This window comes from Pagrus pagrus (genome assembly GCF_965226575.1).
Source record: "Pagrus pagrus genome assembly, chromosome: 8".
Classification (NCBI taxonomy): domain Eukaryota; kingdom Metazoa; phylum Chordata; class Actinopteri; order Spariformes; family Sparidae; genus Pagrus; species Pagrus pagrus.
Genome location: NC_140192.1, coordinates 33,020,107 through 33,042,055, shown reverse-complemented (window position 1 = coordinate 33,042,055; position 21,949 = coordinate 33,020,107). Strand labels below are relative to the sequence as shown.

Genomic DNA, 21,949 nt, shown 5'->3' with positions numbered 1-21,949 from the left:
AGCACTAATGAAGTCGGAGATCTGCAACAAGATCGAGGCGGAGATTTCAGAGGTAACTACCACTTTGAGAGGGGAGATAGCTGCACTGAAAACCGAAAATAACACAGCAATACCGGCGCTTAATACCCAAATAGATGCACAAAGCCAAGCTTTGAAGGAGCTAGCAGACGTTTCTAACGACACTTCAGACACATTACAAGAGTTGGAAGACAAAGTTAAGAGACTCTCTGGGCAAGTTGAATCACTATGATCTGGGAGGCCAGCTGCCTTGATCTGGAAGGGATCTGCCACCTGAAGTCGAAAGATGCCGAGCTGCCTTCACCCCAGCCAGAAAGATACTACGCGACAAGCCTGGGGTTAAATTTGGACTCCTTTATCCTTCTAAACTACGGGTGACACACAATGGGTCAGAGAGGCTCTTCACGGATCCAGAAGAAGCGCGCCAATACGCAGCCCGTCATTTCGGGTCATCAGAGTGAGGTGATGGTGAGACCCCCCTATAACACTGGTCCAGATATTGTGAACATCTTATTCCCTGAGACGAACTGAAACTGAGGACTTCAACAGGTGACCAGAAGTCACGGCAGTTGCCAGCGTTTTGTTTACATTTAAAGCTACAATTAATGCTTTTAGTGTTAGTGTGTTATAAGATATTCCTTTTACATATGGTTTAATAAGCTAAGACATGCAATGGCTCTCTTGCTGAGCCGACAACAGGGTTAGAACCTCTTCCCATTCCATGTGGTGCTGTTCATATAATATAAATAATTCTTCATTTGCATATGCGCATTAAACATGGATCAGATGGTGGCTTCAGGAGGGGAACTAAAGACTGTGTCCTAAGGTTCTTTATCCATCATTTGAATATGAATATTCCCTGTTAATGTTGGAATCAATATAGCCACAGTTTATTAAGGTTTTTGGTTGTTTATATAACTGCAGAGCTACACAGTTAGGAGCAGGATGGTAATGATTAAGAACAGGTTTTTTGATAAGAGTTGGGGAGATCGGACCTCTGGGAAAGAGGCCTGGTCTCACTCCTAGGTTTTTGACTGTAGGTTATCCCGTGGGGAGACAGGCTTTTTCTTTTTTGTTGGGGTTTTTCTCTACGGTGCATATCGGGACAAGGGCAGGGTGGGTAAAAGTGCTACTTAGATCAAAATACATCGAAATAGAGATGCAATATCAGGGATCACAGATGGAGCAGATATGTCACCATGGCTACACATGCTGACATGGCAGGGGGAACAGGGGGAAATCTAACGTTTTGCTCGTGGAATGTAAATGGAATTAATGAACCAGTAAAGCGAGGGAAGGTGCTATCTCATTTGAGACAGATCCAGCGTATGTGATTTTTTTTACAAGAGACACCTGAAAAATGAGGCACACAATAAAATTAGAGCCAGATGGATAAACCAAGTATACCATTCCAAATTTACAGCTCAAGCAAGGGGAGCAGCCGCAAAAACATTCCCTTTCTACATAAGTCTACATAAGTAAGCTGACAAGGATGGGAGATATATTATGGTCACAGGAGAGATACACTCCATACCAATCACATTACTGAACGTGTATGGACCAAATTGGGATGACCCAGAATTTTTTAGAAAGACTTTTAGTCTGATACCAGATATTTCATGTACAAATCTCATTATCGGCGGGGATTTCAATCTGGTTTTAGATACCTATCTGGACAGATCATCAAATCAGAGATTACCTCAATCTAATGCTTCCAACTTTCTGAATTCATTTATTAAAAATACCAATTTGGTGGACGTGTGGAGAATCTTGAATGCAACTGGTAGAGAGTATTCGTTTAATTCTCGAGCTCATAATGTGTACTCCAGAATCGATTTTTTTCTCCTAGACAGCAAACTTCTATCTGGGGTAAATAATGTTAAATACCACAACATAATAATCTCAGACCACTGTCCTGTTTCTGTCTCACTGAAGCTACATGAGTTGAGGAGAAATTTTAGATCCTGGAGGCTTGATCCACAATTATTTTATTTTTTTTTAACAAATGATAAAGACGACATCTCCCCAGTTCTTTTGTGGGAGTCTTTCAAAGCATATATAAGAGGATGCATTCTTTCATATCAGTCCTCAAAAAAGAAACGCAACAATCAAAAGCAGACAGGTTTAGAGGAGCAGATAAGAAAATTGGATGCAGAAAACACCGCCCAACCTTCTGCAAAGAAATACAATAAAATCTCAGCCCTTAAATATCAGCTCAATACACTTCTCTCTGAAAAAATTTCCAAAGCCTTTACTTTTACTAAACAGGCTTTTTTTGAATTTGGGGATAAACCTCATAAACTGTTGGCAAGACAACTGCGGAAGAGGGAAAGTGATAGGGCTATTCATAAGATAAGATCAGGCACTGGCACCCCTGTCACTTCGCACAACGATATTAATAATGCATTTCGCCAATATTAGGAAGTTTTATACAGCTCCCAGGCACATGCACCTGAGACTATGAAACAGTTCCTAAGTGCATGTCAATTACCAACATTGTCAGAGAGTGGTCAGAATTCCCTAGGAATGGAAATTACAGAGGGAGATATAAGAAAAACAATCAATTCCCTGAAGAATGGCAAGAGCCCAGAACCAGACAGGATATGTAATGAGTTTTATAAGAAATCTGGCGATATAACATCTTAATTTCTTCTCAGAATGTATAAGAAGTCCTTGGAGGATGGCAAATTACCATCAACACTGAATGAGGCTACAATAACGCTTATTCCGAAGAAGGGGGAGGACTTAGAGCAGGTGGGCTCATATAGACCAGTGTCACTATTAAATTCTGATTTGAAAATCTTGGCTAAAACCCTGGCTTCAAGACTCAGTCCTCTTGTAACCAAACTGATACATCCGAATCAGACCGGATTTATCCCAGACAGACACTTATTTCATAATGTTAGACGCCTACTTAAAGGATAACTACCGTTTTTTACAACCTGGACCTTATTTCTAGCAAACTATATGGTCATTTACTCACCCAGATAACTTTGGTGTCATTTGAAGTCGTTCGGACGAAATTAGATCCAGCGTAGCGCCGATATATCCATATAATGCGAGTAACGGGGCATCAACACACAGCCTCTATAACGCATTATCTGCCACGAAACTAGTTCATTTCACCAATATTTTGTTACGATATGCTAGTGCTATTCCCCTCTGAGTCCGGGCCCGTCCGTTATCAACATCCGGGGTCAAACTAGCAGTAGCAGCTACAGGTAAACAAGCTGGGCTGTCGCGGGTGCGCGCGCAGCTCAGAGACGACATCTTCCAGGTCAGAGGTAGTAGGGCAACCTACAGACCCCGGATGTTGACAACAGACGAGCCCGGACTCAGAGGGGAATAGCGCTAGCATATCGTAACAAAATATTGGTGAAATGAACTAGTTTCGTGGTAGATAATGCGTTATATAGAGGCTGTGTGTCGATGCCCCGTTACTCGCATTATATGGATATATCGGCGCTACACTGGATCTAATGTCGTCCGAACGACGCCAAATGACACCAAAGTTATCTGGGTGAGTACATGACCATATATTTTGCTGGAAATAAGGTCCAGATTGTAAAAAACGGTAGTTATCCTTTAATATTCTGTATTCCCCCAGGCATCCAAAGGAAGATCTGTTCATTCTGAGTTTAGATGCCGAAAAGGCTTTTGACTGTGTAGAATTCCCATATTTATATGCTGTATTAGAAAAATTTGGACTTGGAACAAGGTTTATCTCGTGGATAAAATTACTTTACTCCAATCCTAGTGCCAGAGTTCTCACTAATGGGTGCGAGTAGTTGAAAACGCTTTTCTGGTCCGAGTTTGATTCATGATAAATCCGTGGTATATTACTGAGATGATCAGTCGGTCTTCCTGTCGGCGTGAAGAGCAGTAGCCTACAGTATATCGAGTGTTCCTGCAGAGAAGAATTAGTTTATCATCTTTATTACAGTTAAAATAAATAGCCAGGGGTGTAGTGTAAGCCATATTATTAATATGCTGCTTGACTCAGCAATTAAAAGGATTTGAAATTATTTTTCTGCCTTTAATTCTTTGTAGAAGTGTCTGAAAGGCTCAAAAGCAGCCATTTGTTCAAAAAAAAAAGTAAATATGTAGATATATTACTTATATTAATGAAATTTTAAAACTTTATTAAAAAAAACGGCCGATTAATCGGTTATCGGATTTTTTTCCCCCTAATAATCGGTATCGGCATCAGCCCCAAAAAATCCATATCGGTCGGGCCCTAATAGCTACAACCCAATTATACATAGCACTATTCAGATCTGGAGGCAAATATCAAAACAACTCAAACTAAGGAAGCTATCCTTTACACTCCCAATATCAGCAAATCCATCATTCACCCCTTCTATTATAGACGGAGGCTTCGATAGATGGAAAGAACTTGGACTGCACAGTGTGGGAGATCTATACGTTAGTGGTTCATTTGTGTCATTTCAACAACTACAAGAGAATTATGGCCTGTCAAAAAGTGAATTTTTTAGATACCTCCAAGTCAGACTTTTTTTAAGGACACACCTGGACCATTTTGAAAACGCCACCCCTGACAAGCTAGACAGGTGTCTCAGAGATTGCACAATGGAGAGGAATGCAATTTCAGTTATACGATTCATTTCAGGAGCTAGACCAGGTGAACATGGAATACATAAAGGAAGGCTGGGAAGAAGAATTGGGTATGGGAATAGCGGAGGATATATGGAAGGAAAGTCTGAGATATATCAACACTTGCTCCATGAATGTTAGACACTGCTTGATCCAGTTTAAAATTCTGCATAGGCTGCATTACTCAAGAGTAAAATTACATAGGATCTTCCCAGAAATATCGCCCATCTGTGAAAAATGTAACCAAGCAGAGGCAACCCTACTTCAGTTACGCACTATGCCCCAAACTAGAAGATTTCTGGACAGCAGTGTTCTCATTTTTCTCAAAGGTCTTCAAGACTACATTAAGGCCAGATCCACTCTTGGTTATACTAGGGACATCAGGGAGCACTGGGAATCTGCAGAATATGCAACACCGCCTTCTATCCTACAGTCTCTTCTGTGGGAAAAAACTTGTTCTCCTCCAATGGAAAAAGATGGAGACACCAACTTTTAAAGCCTGGTTAACGGCACTGACTGATACCTTGCATCTTGAAAGGATTCGTTATTCTCTTAGTGACAGATTGGAGGACTTCAAAAGGATGTGGCAACCAATTATTTCTTTCTTGAAACAGGATGCAGGACAAACCTGAGTAGCACTGGGTGGACGGGACGGGGTGGGACAGGGAGGGAGCTAACAACTTAATCACTTTATTTTATTTATTTATTCATCTTTGTATTTGTTTAAATTTTTCTCCCATCTATTGTTTTTCATTTATTTACTTACTTGTAGCACATCTTTGTTATGTTACAAAACAACGAAGCATTGCATAAACGAAGATGGTTGTATTTTTGATATACTGTTTGCTTCACAATAAAAATATTTGAAACATGAATTGTTCAGATGAAATCTTTGGAAAATGTCTCTGGCTATCAGCTAGTGGAAGACTGTTGGGTGCTACATATAGAATGCCAATGTGCACCAGTCAACATTTCAAGCACCTCATTACCATCTGCTGAATCCCTTTCTTAATTTCTGTATCATTAAAATATCGGAACAGGTCCGTATTTTGTAAATAAAATTTCAAGTCTTAAAGGAGTCTGCAAAAATCGGTTATTAGGGCCCGAGCAGGAAACCTGCGAGGTCCCTATTGTTTTTTGAATGATTATTATTGTTTTAATTAGGGCCCGAGCACGAATCTCGTGCGAGGACCTATTGTATCGGTAAGGATTATTTATTAGGGCCCGAGCACGAATCTCGTGCGAGGACCTATTGTATCCGTGAGGATTATTATTATTCTCCTTCATCCTTCCAGTCGACTGCATATTTGGCGGCCTCAACATACCCCAAAACTCACCAAACTCGTAACATATGTCACATCTGCGCGCCCACAGCTGAATTCAAAATGATTGGGGGTGAGTGTTGCCAGGGGGCTCCATAGCGCCACCTAACGTTGGGTGAGGCCGCGAAAACATTCTCGGATCATCTTGAAATTTACAGGAGTCATGGGTCTCAATTATTTTTGTCGGAATTTTAGCTGCAACAGGAAGTCGGCCATCTTGAACGGCGTGCGGAGAATTTCATATTTCCGACGCATTTTTCGGGACTTTAGGATGTTCAGAGTCACCAAATTTGGCCTGTAGCGTCTTACCCATGACTACGTTAATTTGATACCACAACTGCCCTCATGCGCAGCACGACAGCTCAGCAGCGCCCCCTAACGCCCCCCTTATGGCTTTTCCCATTCATTTTTTGTCATGTTTTCACCTCGTACTTTATGTAACTTGTCCTACAGATTTAACGCCACAGACTTCACACTCACTACATATTATCTTCAGACCTTGATGATGACACCTTGTGAAAAGCTTTTGCCTCTGATGTACCTGGTGGGCGTGGCAGTGCAATGACCCCTTATGGCTGTTCCCATTCTGTAGGAATCCTTTTCTAAGCCTCGTACATTAACTAACTCCTCCTACAGATTTTACACCACAGACTTCACATTCGCTCAGTAGCATCCTCATACCTTGATGATGAAAAGTTGTGCTCAGCTTTTGCCTACGTCATTCCTGGTGGGCGTGGTGATATGGTTTATTTCAATGACCCCCCTTAAGGCTTTTCCCATTCTGTAGGAAATCCATTTCTAAGCGTCGTACATTAACTAACTCGTCCTACAGATTTAACACCACAGACTTCACATTCACTTAGAAGCATCCTCATACGTTGATGATGAAAAGTTGTCAAAAGCTTTCGTCTACGTTATTCCTGGTGGGCGTGGCGGTGTGATTAATTTCGATGACTCCCTTATGGCTTTTCCCATTCTGTGCGATCCCAATTTCTAAGTCTCATACTTTCAATAACTCTTCCTACAGATTTAACACCACAGACTTCACATTCACTCAGTAGCATCCTCATACCTTCAACAGCCTGTGTTACACCTGATGGGCGTGGCGGTGCGGTCAATTGTGATCCTTCGCCATCACGCAGGAAGTCCTTATAACTTCAACATACACTTGCCCATCTGCATCAAACTGCTCACATATGTAGAGGAGCTCACACTGAATACGTCTCTGCATCAATACTGTGTCATATCTATAGCGCCACCCACTGGACACAGGAAGTCACTGAATATTCCACTGTTGTATTTTGTGTAGCACGTATCCCATTTAGGTAGGAAATTTCGACAGGTAACAGGCAAGCACACATTCAACATGATTAGGGACGGGTGTGGCCAGGGGACTCCATAGCGCCACCTAACGTCGGGTCATGTGACCAAAAACTTTCTCGGATCGTCATGAAATTTACAGGACTTATGGGCCTCAAGGACTTAGCTCGGAATTATTTTTGTTGGAATTTTTGCCACAACAGGAAGTCCGCCATCTTGAATGGCGTGCGCCGATTTTCAATTTTCCTACGCTGTTTTCGGGACTTGAGCATGTTCGCAGACTCACCAAATTTCGCATGTAGCTTCTTAACCATGAGTACATTATTTCGATACCACAACTGCCCTCATGCGCAGCACGATAGCTCAGTAGCGCTCCCTAACGCCGCCCTTATGGCTTTTCCCATTCTGTACGGACCCAATGTCTGTGCCTCATACTTTAACTAACTCATCCTACAGATTTAAAGCCACAGACTTCACACTCACTAAATATCATCTTCAGAACTTGATGATGACACCTTGTGAAAAGCTTTCGCCTACGTTATACATGGTGGGCGTGGCAGTGTGTTCAACTTCGCGACCCCCCTTATGGCATTTCCCATGCCGTAAGAACCCATTTCTAAGCCTCGTACATTGTTTAACTTGGCCTACAGATTTAACCCCACAGACTTCCCAGTCACTAAGTATCATCCTCATGCCTTGATGATGATATGTTGTGAAAAGCTTTCGCCTACGTTATACCTGGTGGGCGTGGCAGTGTGTTCAACTTCGCGACCCCCCTTATGGCTTTTCCCATTCTATACGGACCCAAGTTCTATGGCTTGTAGTTTCACTATCTTTTCCTACATATTTAACACTACAGACTTCACATTCACTCAGTAGCATCCTCATACCTTCAACAGCCTGCGTTGTGCCTGGTGGCCGTGGCCGTGCGGTCAATTTACATCCTTCGCCATCAAGCAGGAAGTCCTTATAACTTCAACATACAATTGCCGATCTGCACCACATTGCTCACACATGTAGAGGGGCTCACCCAGAATACGTCTCTGCATCAATACTGCGTCATTTCTATAACGCCACCCACTGGACACAGGAAGTCACTGAAGATGTCACTGTTGTGTTTTGTGTGACACTTATCCCATTTACAGTAGGTAGAACATTTCCACAGGCAACGGGCAAGCACACATCTGGGCGCACAGCCTCCGACGGCGCCACAGCCCGACGCGCGTCGAATGCGAGGCTTTAATTCTTTTTTCTTTTCACCCTAAAAAAGTGTTATCCATCTCCCCAGGTCTAAACTTGGCGGTCTGAGAGGGCTAAATCAGGTATCAAATCATGTATCTTTTAAGATTGAATGTTCTCCTTTTTGGTCAGGATACCTACCTAGACGGACCTGAGGTTGGGTCTAGTCCAGATTAAGCTAAATATGTTTCCACCTGGTTTGGTATTCTCGGGACACTAATAAACAACATATCTCATTTGGGCAGCATAATATTATGCTCTGAGATTAGGCAGCGCTAGGCTACTGTTTTCCTTATTAAGCTGGAGGGTCCTAAATTTACCCATGGTCTTGCTCCTGCCCAGATCAGCCTGGATGTCTGCTTATCCCATGCTGTAAACTGAGATTCTGGGCTCTGACTGGTAATGATAAGAAGAGATGCAGCAACCAGCAATAAATTCATTTTGATTGTCTCAATTCTTGAACTTAAGTCCAGTACTAGCGATGACCATCTTGTTATATCGTTCTGTATCCTACTGTTTATTGCATTTAGATCTTGAGTAATTAACACTCCATATTATTCCAGGTATTTTATGGCTTTGGCTTCCCACTTCAATCTATATTTCTGCCTATTAGAGAAATTTGGTGTATAATAAAGGTACAGAGTACCTGTGTATTTGTGATGTTTAGTTAATAACCCGACATCTGACCATAATGCTCCAACAATTGTCATAAATTTGGGCAGTGTTGAGTTTAGATTTTGGAAGTAGGTTACAATATCATCTGCAAAAAGTCCTTTTTTCATCATTTTATAAACCCTGTCCGGTCCTGGTTTATTAAGTCAGGTAGAAAGCGTTCAATTCTTTTTGAAATTACAGATGTAAATAATTTATAATCCAATACTCCCTGCAGTTGGTGTGAATACCTATAAAAATATGGTCAATTATTGTGGGAATGTTTTGAGTCATCTATTTCCCCCGTAGTCACTAGGAAAAGTACACTGCTCAAAAAAATTAAGGGAACACTGTAATCATACATCAGATCCTGATGCACAAATTATTTAAATTGAAAATCTTTACCGATGAACATTGTATAATTTTTTGAGGAAAAAAAATATGCAACAACCCACTGAGGGCTGGATTTAAAATCACATGGAAAATCAAAGTAAGAAATTCAAATCACAGGCTGATCCAACTTGCATGAATTTTATCATGGCAACTCATAATGTGACTCAGTAGTGTGTGTGTGGCCCCTGCATGCCTGTACGTGCTCCTGACAACGTTTGGACATGCTCCTGATGAGTCGACAGTTGGTGTCCTGGGGGATCTCCTCCAAGACCTGGATCAGGGCATCAGTGAGCTCCTGGACAGTCTGTGGTGGTACTTGGTGATGTCCCATAGGTGCTCAATTGGATTTAGGTCAGTGGAGCAAGAGGGCCAGTCAATGGCATCAATGCCTTCGTCATCCAGGAACTGCCTCCACACTCTGGCCACATGAGACCAGGCATTGTCCAGCACCAGGAGGAACCAGGGCCCACTGCACCGGTGTAAGGTCTGACAATCACTCTGAGGATTTCTGTGCGAACCTCCACAGATTTGCCTCCCCAGACCATCAGCAGCATAATGTTCACCATGGCGTCTCCAGTCTCTTTCACACCTGTGGGTTCTGAAATATGCACACCACTAGCCTGCCAGGGGTCATTTTGTAGGGCTCTGACAGTGCTCCTCCTGTTCCTCCTTGCTCAAAGGAGTAGGTACCAGTCCTGCTGCTGGGTTGATGCCTCTACGGCCCTGTCCAGCGCTCCTCGTGTAATGGCCAGTCTCCTGGTATCTCCTCCATGCTCTTGAGACTGTGCTGGGAGACGCAGCAAACCTTCTTGCGACCAGACGTATGGATGTGCCTTCCTGGAGGAGCTGGACTACCTGTGCAACCTGATTGGGCTGCAGGTACTGCCTCATGCTACAAGTAGTGACAAGGACACTAGTAGAACACAAAACTAGAGAAGAATCGGTCAGTCAGGATCTGGAGCCGTTTACTGACGGGAGGACAGCTGTGGGATTACTTTTTAACTTTAGGGATTAAAAAGTTGATTTATCTTCGCTCTTGTCTATCAGCCAGCAGACAAACTTGCTTGTGGCTCGCTGGTGGTTAATACTTAATATTAATAATCTTAATATTTACAATATTAATGAGGTACTAATACAAACTCAGAAATATATATCTTCTCCATAACTGAATAAACAAGCTGTTTTCATAGGAAAAAAAGGTCCCCGGACCACTGTTTGAAGTTAGAAAGTTTTTTCAGTTATGAAAACAAAGAGTTTGTTTGTTTAGTTTAAGGCATACAAAATTTAAAAATGAGAATCTATCGGATGTGACTCGGGCACAGATGTTCACACACAAGGTAGTTCTAAGTTTTTATTAATGTTAGGTCTAGTCTTGTTCACTGACTTCCCTCTTCCAGCTGGTGATGGAAATGGACGTCCTTAGGCAAAATTTTTACTCTTACTGATGGATGGAGTAGGATTAGGTTTCCAATTGTCTGAGTGGAGAATCTTGTACTCCATAGTGCCTTCTTAGGCTATCTAGTGGATAGATGGAAGAAATTGGAAGGAGATAGATGGACAGTGAACAAAAGTCAAGTTTTTATCGATTCCACAGTTTGATTATGAACATAGAAGGCATTATTTCTGCAAAAATGTGTGTATGATAAGTACAGGTTAAAGGGAAAGTTTCAGGACATTGAGAAAAGATAGAGGGAAAAGGAAAGAACAACAAAAAAGAGCTAGGAAGGAGGGGAGTGGGGTTGAATGTGTGTATCTTTGTTGGGTGAATGTGTGTGATGCCTGTGTATTCAAGAGAATGTCAGAATAAAAATTTGTATTGATCGCAGTGTGGCAGATGTGTGTGTGATGATTGAGAGCATAATAATTTTGGAAAAAATCAGGAAAAAGGAGGTAATGAGAAGTTAAATGGATGCAGACATTAAGGATTTGTGGTATGGATGTTTAGCATGGCTGGGATCAGTTTTCATGTGCATGGCTTTGGTTTTGTGTTAGGTTTTGTCTGACTAGTTGAGCATATATTCCAAATGTAATTATAAACTGATAAATTATATTTTTCTGTAGGATTTTATTCTTTCTATTGGACTGTTCTCGTAAGTAGGTTGATCCAGTGAGATCCAAGATTTCCAATTTTGAAAGATTTTGAAAGATGGCCATATTTAGTGAAATGAGCAGTGGGTTTCTGTATTTATTGGGGAAGGTGATTTTATGTAATGTCTCCCAGCAGGGGACCAGTGATAATAGGATCCTGCAGATCCAAGACAGTGGAGAGTTTCTCAGTCACTGCTATCTAAAGGCAATGAACTGATAGACAGGCCCAAGTTGGATGAAAATAATCGTCTGTGCAGTCCAAAGTGCATTTTGAACAGATATCTGTGCTAGAGCCCGACTGATGTATCGGCTGGCCGATATTATTGGTCGATATTAGGCATTTTCCAAACTATCGGTATCAGCATTTATAATGGTCGATAAATGAATATTTAAAAAATAAAATAAAAACAGACGAAACAACCTTCAACCATGTTATGAGTGTTGGCGTTGCATAGTTTGTCCACCAGAGGACACTCTACAACGTCCCTGTTGGCAACACTCGTGTTTAGAACGCCACAAACCCTACAACCAGCTGATCCAGCCACGACTGAGATCATCGGTGAAGTGTGTTCATGGTAAGTTGGCAACTGTCAAGAGAAATACATTGCTTGAATAACAATTAAAAGAACATCCCCATCAGATCTCTTAACTCAAATAAGCATGACAAAATTTGTGACTACCATGTCCATTTTTGCTGCTGTTACGTGTAAGCCAAGAGTGAAACGGAATTAGCTAGTAATTTTAATGTTCCTCTGTTCTGTTGTGACAATAAAAAAAACAAGTTTATTTTTAAACTGCATTATCATATTATTTCAGTGAGGAATCATAAATAACTACAAATAACTAATGTTACAGAAATCTGTTGTATGTTTTGTTACGCGTTTCTGGAATTTCTTTTTTATATATATATATCGGCCAATATATATGGGAATATAGGATTTTTAAATCACCAAATATTTGTATCGGTATCAGCCTTAGAAATCCTTTATCGGCTGGGCTCTAATCTGTGCTATCCAATCCCATTTTTTAATATTTCTACTAGGGCTGGGACTCGATTTAAAAAAAGTAATCTAATTAATTAGAGGCTTTGTAATTAATTAATCGAAATTAATTGCATTTTTAATCGCATATAAATATTTGACCTGAGAATAGTGAGAAGCAATTCTTTTCATATGGGTTTTAGTATACCATTGAATAATGACTGAATACATAAGCTTAAGCAACAAAACATTGTATATTTTTTTTCAAGGTGGTACTTAACCAAGACCAACAGACTAGGGATGCAAATTATCGATTAATTCATTAATCGTTAGTTGATGGACCTTATCGATCGATTAACGATTACCTGATAAGATGCGATTTTCCTGAGAACCTAAATTTAAGGGGAAAATTTAAGCTGGACATTCCTTATACAGGACTCTACACTAATTTTTTAGTTTATTTTTAGAGCACAGCACAATGAAAAATGTTTAAGTAACACGTTATTTGGTAAATGGTCTTTCCTACCACTACACTATGATGATTACTGTATTTAACTACTTAAATCACAGTAGCATAAACTGATTTGTTGAACTCAGCCTGATGTAAACATTAATAAAACACAGGCAGCGCTATGTTTTCCCTGTGTGATGTGCACCGTGAGACAGTGACAGGTCTGTAGGCTACCTACGTCTTGACCACATGTCAGCTGTTCAGCTGCAGCAGAGGAAACTCCGCTGTTCTCAGCTCCACTGTGACGAGTGCTTTTTAAACAGTAGCGACCGGCTAAACTACAGGAGGATACTGTAAACTGGCGCAGATCTGGTGTGTTTATCAAAGCTTGCTCGCAGTGCTGAGGCACCGGGTCGGTTTGAGCTGCGTTCAGGAAACTCATCCAGTGAGAAACGTTCCGCGGTGCAAAAATAAGTGCGATTAAAATGCGTTAATTTTTTTAACGCGTTAATTTTTGTGTAATTAATTAATCTTAATTAACGCGTTAAAGTCCCGGCCCTAATTTCTACCTTTGGTAATGTGAGTCATGTGGTCTTTATTATGTTGAATAAGTAGCAAATTTGTGTATTGTTTATTTAAAATAAGTGACAAGTGATTCCGTTATTGCCATGCTGGAAAGTAGACGGGTGTGTTGTGCAGCTTGATGTCTGGATTAAGCCAAGCTGGGTTGTGTCTTCCTGGTGCTAGTGAGGATTTTGTGATTTTTATGGGTTTTCCAACAGACTGCCAGAGTTAAGGAGATTGTTTTGTATTTGCAACAATCCATTTTCTGTATTGATTGTGGTAAGAAGGGAAGGTTTGCAACTGAGGTGGTTTTACACTGATTTTGTTCTAATTCTAGCAATGTGTTATTGAAGATGTGCTTTTGATAGACGCTGAGAAAGCTTTTGATTCAGTTGGGTGGGAATTTCTGTATTTAGTTATGAAGAGATTTAAATTTAGTAAGGATTTTATACACTGTATCCAGGCACTTTACGCCTCCCCCACTGCGAGAATTAAAGGTAATGGCAGTCTTTCTGATTCTATAACTTTACAACTGGGTTGCAGGCAGGGCTGCCCTCTCAGCCCCAACTTATTTAATTTATTCATCGAACCTTTAGCCCAAGCAATACGTCAGCAGACAGAATTAGAAGGTATTTCCATGGGAGGAGTGGAATATAAAATAAGTCTGTACGCTGACGACGTATTGATCACAATAAAAAATCCTGATTCAGGCCTGCCTCTATTAATGAAAATGCTGAAAACATATGGGGAATATTCAGGATATGTCCTAAATGTACATAAAACACAGGTTATGACATTTAATTACACACCTACAGAAGAACTCAACGTAATGTATAGTTTTAATTGGATTACCCTGTATTAAATTTCTGGGAGTGAGTTTGCCTAAAGACTTGTCACAATTATTCAATATTAACTATAACTGTATTAACCAAAAAATATATGATGACCTTGATGGGTGGAGCCTGCTGCCTCTTGACTTTGGTAGCAGAATTAGATCAATAAAAATAAATATTCTCCCTAGGTTATTATATCTCTTTTTATCATTGCCAGTTGAAATCCCTCTGAAACAATTCAGAGAATGGAATAAACATATTTCACGATTCATCTGGAATAAACAGAGACCAAGGGTTAAATTTTCCACCCTTCGGCTTGCGGAGTACAGGGGCGGTAAGGCCCTCCCATCTTTAAGGGACTACTATTTAGCAGCCCAACTGAGACCTCTAGTATATTGGTGTAATTCTTCTTATGTAGCTAAATGGAAAACCATGGAGTTATCATTAACAGATGCACCAATACGATCACTGCTTGGTTGTGTGGGAATGGAGAAAAAAATATTACATACGGAGAGCCAATGGGTGAACTGCTCATTGAAGGTATGGGGGGAGGTGGTTAAAAAATTTGAACTCCAAAAACAGATAAAACTACTTAGATGGCCAGCGTATGACCCTGAATTCACACCAGCATTACTAGATCATAGATATAAACAATGGACCTATCATGGTGTTACTGCTGTATGTAAAATCGTTAAAAAATGGGAGCTTGACAGCTTTAACAACTTATGTCAAATGTATGGACTATGTGGGCAAGACTTCTACAGGTACTTACAGTTCCGTGATAATTTTTTAAAAAGCTGAAAGGTTGTAACCCAGTAGAGCCACCAGCGATTATTCATATATTTATGGATGCATACAACTCTGGGAATATTAAAGGACTTATAAGCAAGTTATACCACAGCATCACCTCATTGAAGAAGGATTCTACAGACTATGTGAAACAACGATGGGAAAAAGAGTTGAACATCGTGATAACAGAGGAAATGTGGCTGAACGCCTGGGAAACACAGTCATCCTCCACCAACTCCTGGACTTGGAGTGACTTCTGTTGGAAAAGCTTTATTCGTTATTTTATAACTCCCAAGCAGAAGTCCAAACAGACTGGTACACAATTGGCCTGCTGGAGAGAATGTGGAGAGGTCTTTGCTGACCATGCCCATGTTTTTTGGTCTTGCCCCCCCATCCAGTTTTTCTGGAGGGAAGTGGCAAAAATTATTTAAAAGGTTCTATGTTTTAATATGAATGTATTATTCACAACTCTCTATCTTGGGAATATGCCAGATGGGTTGAGTGAAGCTGATATGTACCTTCTTAGGGTCTTGCTGGCTGCAAGTAAAAAGGCCATCACAAAATGTTGGCTCCAGAAAAATGCCCCACTACAGATTCTTTTGTTAATATTGTAAAACAACTACATGTACTAGAGCAAATGACTTACTCAATCAGACTCCAAAAAGATCTAGGTGAAAAACGATGGCAGAAATGGCAAGCATATTTGGCCAACGAGTGAGACTGTATGCATGTACTGGGTATGATACTTTGTCTTTTGGATCTACTGATCACCCCCGGACCTTGAATATGGGTAATTGTTCAATGTTTTGTATTTGTCTTACCTTCCTGTACTAAAAGATGAAAATGATTTATAAATAAAGAGTATAAAAAAAAAAAAAAAGATGTGCTTTTGAGTCTTGGGGGGGGGGGGGGGGAATACCGTAGTTGATTTGACAAAGTAGTGGAGGAAGTTTGGTGCTTCTAGGTTACCTTGTGTGTTTTACATTGTTTAAATGAGATTCTTACAAACGCAAGCAAATAAATAATTAGTTTATAGAGGTTATTCATCTAATTTATTGGAAGGCTATGAAAACAGAAATGTTTTAAGCCCAGATTTGAATTAGCAGACAGTTTTATCATACCTCAGGTATTCAGGAAGCTTTTTCCAGATGTGGGGAGCATAGAAACTAAAAGCTGCTTCTTAGTGTATTAAGCAGTAAACATTGAAGATACACTTTAACATAAGTCATATACAGTTGAAACCAGAAGTTTACATACACTGTTGCTTTTGTTCTGGGGTTGACACGCACATTTCACACCAAAGCACGTTCATCTCTGGGACACAGAACCCTTCTCCTTCCTGAGTGATATGATGGCTGGACATTCCATGGTGTTTATACTTGTGTATAATTGTTTGAACAGATGAACGTTGCACCTTCATGCATCTGGAAATTGTACCCAAGGATGAACCAGACTTTTGGAAGTCCACAATTCTCTTCCTGATATCTTGGATGATTTCTTTTGATTTTCCCATGATGTCACACAAGGAAGCAGTGTGTTTGAGGTGTGTCTTAAAATACATCCACAGGTGTGCCTGTAATTAACTCAAATGTTGTCAGTTAACCTATCAGAAGCTTCCAAAGCCATGACATCATCATCTGGGCTTTCCCAAATTGTTTAAAGGCATAGTAATCTTGGTGTATGTAAACTTCTGACTTTGAAGAAAGTAATAAAAAATTGTCTTAAAAATTCTCTCTCTCATTATTCTGGCATATAGCAAATATAAATAATTTAATATAAATTTGGTAATCCTAACTGACCTAAAACATAAAACATATATATATATATATATATATATATCCATATCCAAGAACTGGCACACAGCCGCGTCCCACAAAACATTAGAGTAGCCAGTAGCAATCCTTCCCTACCCGGGTCCCACAGATCTCCCTCCCTCATGTTGTCCAGCAAATGACTTGGTCCACAAAAATCTGTTAGGAAATAATGTGTCAGTTACGCTAACTGTATGTCCAGTGGTTGTCTGGTGTTAATGGGTTGATGTTTTTTTTTCTCACGGTTGTTTTGTAAAACATTTTGTAAAAACAACCAACCAGAGGTGGAGCTGATCCAGAGGGATTGTGAGCCATAGTTTTTCTGCCTGTAAACACATGGTCACTATGACTGTCAGAACTGCAGTGTCTCTGGGCTTGTTGGGTGAAGCAGACACATCGGGTGGCGCTGGCCTGTACGCTCCACCTCACAAGGCCAGAAACACTCTTGCTGTGAGTAGCAGCTCTGGAGGATGAGTGACCCCGACAGGAGCAGCAGAAGACTGGGATAGAGGCCGAAGAGGGCACTGTGTCTATGAGAAGAGGTTGGACTGTTAACACAGCTCAAACACAGCTGAAAACAGACATTAGCAGAGCTACTGTGTGAGTTAACAGTTTAAGTCAAGCATAGAGAAACGCAACTAAGGACGCCAACCTATTGGAGGTGGAGTAGGATGGGTCTTATGAGAACTCAGGTAGGACCCATAATAACAGGAGGCTGTCTTCTTGACCAGTATGATTGTGCCCTCTGCCGTTCAAATAGAACATTACAATGACAGTAGGGGAGACAGTAGAATGCAATTATACCGATTTCCCTTGTTAGATCCATGAGTTTTATGAACAAAATAACCATGTCATATGTTGGTAGATATTGTCGCAGTCCCACGATGGTATTGCAACATTTTAAGCGTGATATCGTGAAATTTGGTGTATCGTTACATCCCCTCTGAAACATATCCTTAGTCTTACAGTTTGTGTTGTTATTAGTAACGGTTAGCTTGGCGTGATGTTTTTTTGTTACTGTGGTGTTTCTAAGCTGAGCCAAGTAAGCTATAATGTCAACTATACATAAACGCCACACGTGAAGATCAGAGCAGTCTTATTTTGACCAGCTGTTGGAGGTTCAGCAGTTTGGTTGTTTTTGCGTATTCTTGCTCTGCTGTTAGTAATAAGTTGCCTTTTTATCTAACAGATGACTAACTGCAATTGTATGGACCCACTAGTAGACTGCTGGGAAAAAATGTCAACCAGTTCACCATATTGTAATCAGTTGGCATTAGATCAGGCAACATTTGAAGTTTGGTACATTAGAGGTTTACTACACGTGTCTAAGTGTACATAATATCAAACAGTTTCATTGCTGCAGTTAGTAAATCATAAAATTCTTGCAGCTCTAGTTTCTACTTCCATGAAGAAATGAGCAGGGCCTGCAGAGCTGGAAGATCCTGCTTTGTTAAGCATTGGACGAGTGATAGTGACAAGTATGTCACTAATTGCCCTGCCACACCATCTCTTTTTTAGGACCAGAATTCTAGTCCAGCCACCCTCAGTGATGGATTACTTACCCTGTGCCCCGTACAGCTTTGTGTTTCTAAAACATACATACTTGTTATAGTATTTGTTATAGCATGTTCTTATATTTTTATCCTAAATTTGTATTCTATATTTTCTTAAATTTTGCAGTAATTAGCCATCATTTTTTGTGCATCAAACACCATGGCAAAGTCCTTCTTCTAAAAAAATGAGTGGCATTTTAGTGTCCACTTTTGTACCAATATTTTGTTTTCACACTACAGTATTTGTATATATGGCTGGTTTCTTGTACCTTTTGTAATAAATGGCAAAACATGAAAGGCTTTTTGTGTTGACAATAACTGAAATGAAACATTCCAACCTGCTGGAAAGGGTTTTGTGCCAGCTTTATTCAGATGTTGGTTACCATGGTTTTTTGGTAGTACAATGAGCTGTTCTCAGAATTTTGTGTCAATGTATAACTCTAAAAAATTTTTTTTGCACTTGCGTAACATAAGAATGCAACAGTGCAACTGAGGAATGGTTAATATATAAAGGTAAATAAATACATACATAGTAGTAATTACAATGATGACCATAAAATAAATGTATAATATATAAAATGATTAACAAAAAGGGTTTGAACTAAACATTGAGAAGGGGTGAAATACTGCCCCTTATATGTTTGGAGCAGGTGGCCGCAAACTACAAATTGCTACTTTAAAACCAAAATTAAGAAACTTCAAGGAAACCAGTGCTGATGCATTTCCGTAAGATACAGCTATGTATTTGGTATGAAGTCTGATTTTGATCGTATAGGAGGCAAAAATTACAGAATCACATAGGATTAACTAGGCTTATTGCACAAAACCACTGGTGTGGTCCTGTAACTAACTCAAACTTTTTAATGGTGTTGCTGCTAGTTTTGCACCAGCTGCTGCTCTTTCTGCAAGCATATACCACTGTAAAACTAGAGGTTATAGTCTTGTTAGGAACAGTGTTGTCCATATTTAACTTGATTTCTCTGGCTGTGTGTCTTACAGTTATTCAGTCCCTCATTGCGTTGGTGAACGACCCCCAGCCGGAGCATCCCTTGAGGGCTGACCTAGCAGAAGAATACTCAAAAGACCGTAAAAAATTCTTGAAGAACGCTGAAGAGTTTACAAAGAAACATGGCGAAAAAAGGCCAATGGACTGATCACGCAACAAGCGTATAGCCCTCTCTCTGTCTCTTTCTCCCCCTCTCCTCCTATCTCACATACCCGATCAAATACAGAACTTCCTCTTGCCTCACTGCCCTCCCCACATCTCACCACCTTCCTCGCTCACTCTCCTCCTCCCTTCTCCCCCACACCAGTCCTCCCTGCAGCCCAGGAGCCACCAAGCTGAAGCCAAGCAGAAGGCTCAAGCAGCCTTAGTCTCCCTCCCCTTCCAGGACTCTCTGTGGATCAGACAGCTTCCTCCCCCTCTTCTTCCTCTTTCCCCTCAGCCATTAATCCCCAGACCATTTCCAACTTTTTACTATTTTCTTAATGTGAAAAATGGAAAAGGAAATACTATGGAAAACACATAAATAGTTCGATGGAAACACTCAGAGTAATGTTTTAATTTTCTGTTGGCTTTTCCTCTATATAAACAACTCTTGTGTTAAACAGATCTCACTTAGTTATGTTTTTTCCTGAAGTATTTTATTTTTTACAGAGCAAGGAAAGTGGTTGATTAGGTTTTTTTCCTTTTGCCCAATCATCAATAATCTTTTAAGCTAAAACAAATGTGATAGAAGAGAAGCTACAGGTAGGACCTGGAGGTTTGTGCTGAGTGATATGTCTTCCTCTCTCGCCTCCACTGCTTCTAGACTTGCACTGTACACTGTCCTCTCAAATCTCCTTCCCCAATTCCCCCCTAGTTTGTAACCAGATTGTAACTGACTCAGTTAAAACAATGTTATTGCTGCATATGCTATAGACCATTCTTGAGTGTTAAAATGAAAATAATTGGTTTCCAGCACGTAGTTATCAGCAGCCCCCCAAAACAAATTGAACAGCAGCCCCAACATTTACTCAGTAGTTATTTTTTTGGGTTATTGACAGACAGATGAGTTGTCATCTCAGACCATGCTGTTAAAACAGTTTCCTGCATGACATATGGCTATTTTGATTTTCTTTTCCTTAATGATAATTTGATTTCTCCACTTAAAATTTGTATTGATTGGCACTTGATATAGAAAATTGGTAATGTGGGAAGAACTTGTTTGGTTAATTTGAATCCTACAGGCATGTTTCCTGCAACCCAGTATAACCACCGATCAGACTAGAAACGGATCATCCCACAGAGACATATCCCAGCAGCAGATCAACTGTCAGCTACCCAACTGAAAGGGACCCAATTGTCGGGAGGGAGGAGGGAGAAGCTGGAGAAGGATGCACTCAGATGGAATGAAGCTCAGCTCCTTGAGGCAGTCCTACAAATAAGCACCTTGAAGGCAGCTGGGAGAGGGCTGGCTGTCCAGGGATGTGTCAGGACATGGAAAGGGACTGCAGTGGCCAAATAAAACACCATGTAACAACTGTTTGATCTGGTCCCAATATTGTTTCATAATAAAGATGGCTAACCGTTTGGCTTCCCTGTCTGGTGGTCAATTGGATGTTGCATGCACCTGGCTTTTGAAGTAAAACCAGTCTCAACTATCAGCATGTTCTGAAAAACAATTTGGTACAAATCAAGTGGATGTGAACTTTAGTGCAATTTTACTAACAAATATTACAAATCCACATAACCATGTCATAACTATACAGTTGGTCCATAGGTTGATAGCAGATTACACTTGCATTTTTTATTCTGGAGCTTTTAACAGACCCTACAGTGTAAAACTTAAACATTTTGACATACAGTTAATAGGACCTTGAGTTATGACTTTCATTTCATTTCAAAGTAAAGATTGAACTTTATAAATCAGCTGTTGAGCATTTTTTGGGGCAAATTAACACATTCTACTTTGTATTCCTCTATTACAGATCGCATACATGTGACATTGCTTCACATGGGTGATTATTTTTCAGAACTAATAGTAATATTTAGAGTTTTGGAGGAGAAATTCAAAGTCAAATTGCATAAATATGCTGTTCTGGGGAAAATAAGGTCCCCAGCACACTGAAGCTAGAAACGAAGTAAAGCAGTATGAAATTGTGTTGTCCTTTAAGGTCAGTTTGTTTATTCAGACATGGAAAAAGATTTAGTTTGTTAAGGCAGAGAAAATCAGTCAATGAAGATCTTTCTCTTCTGATCAAAATGTATTCCCCAAAACTACATAGTGCTTCTTTAAGTAAAAATAGCAATGTAAAAATATTCAAGCACAGGTTTAAGTCCT

At 40.3% G+C, this 21,949-nt stretch overlaps 1 protein-coding gene across 1 annotated transcript in view; it reads left to right on the top strand.

Moving 5' to 3' along the window:
- Positions 1-21,198, top strand: part of LOC311261561 (ubiquitin-conjugating enzyme E2 L3) — a 46,521-nt gene extending 25,323 nt beyond the window's left edge. Inside the window, exon 4 of the mRNA XM_084360325.1 lies at positions 19,626-21,198. Coding sequence (XP_084216451.1) covers positions 19,626-19,780 — 155 coding nt within the window. The 3' untranslated portion in view covers positions 19,781-21,198. The remainder of the gene's footprint in view (positions 1-19,625) is intronic.
- Positions 21,199-21,949: the final 751 nt, after the last annotated feature.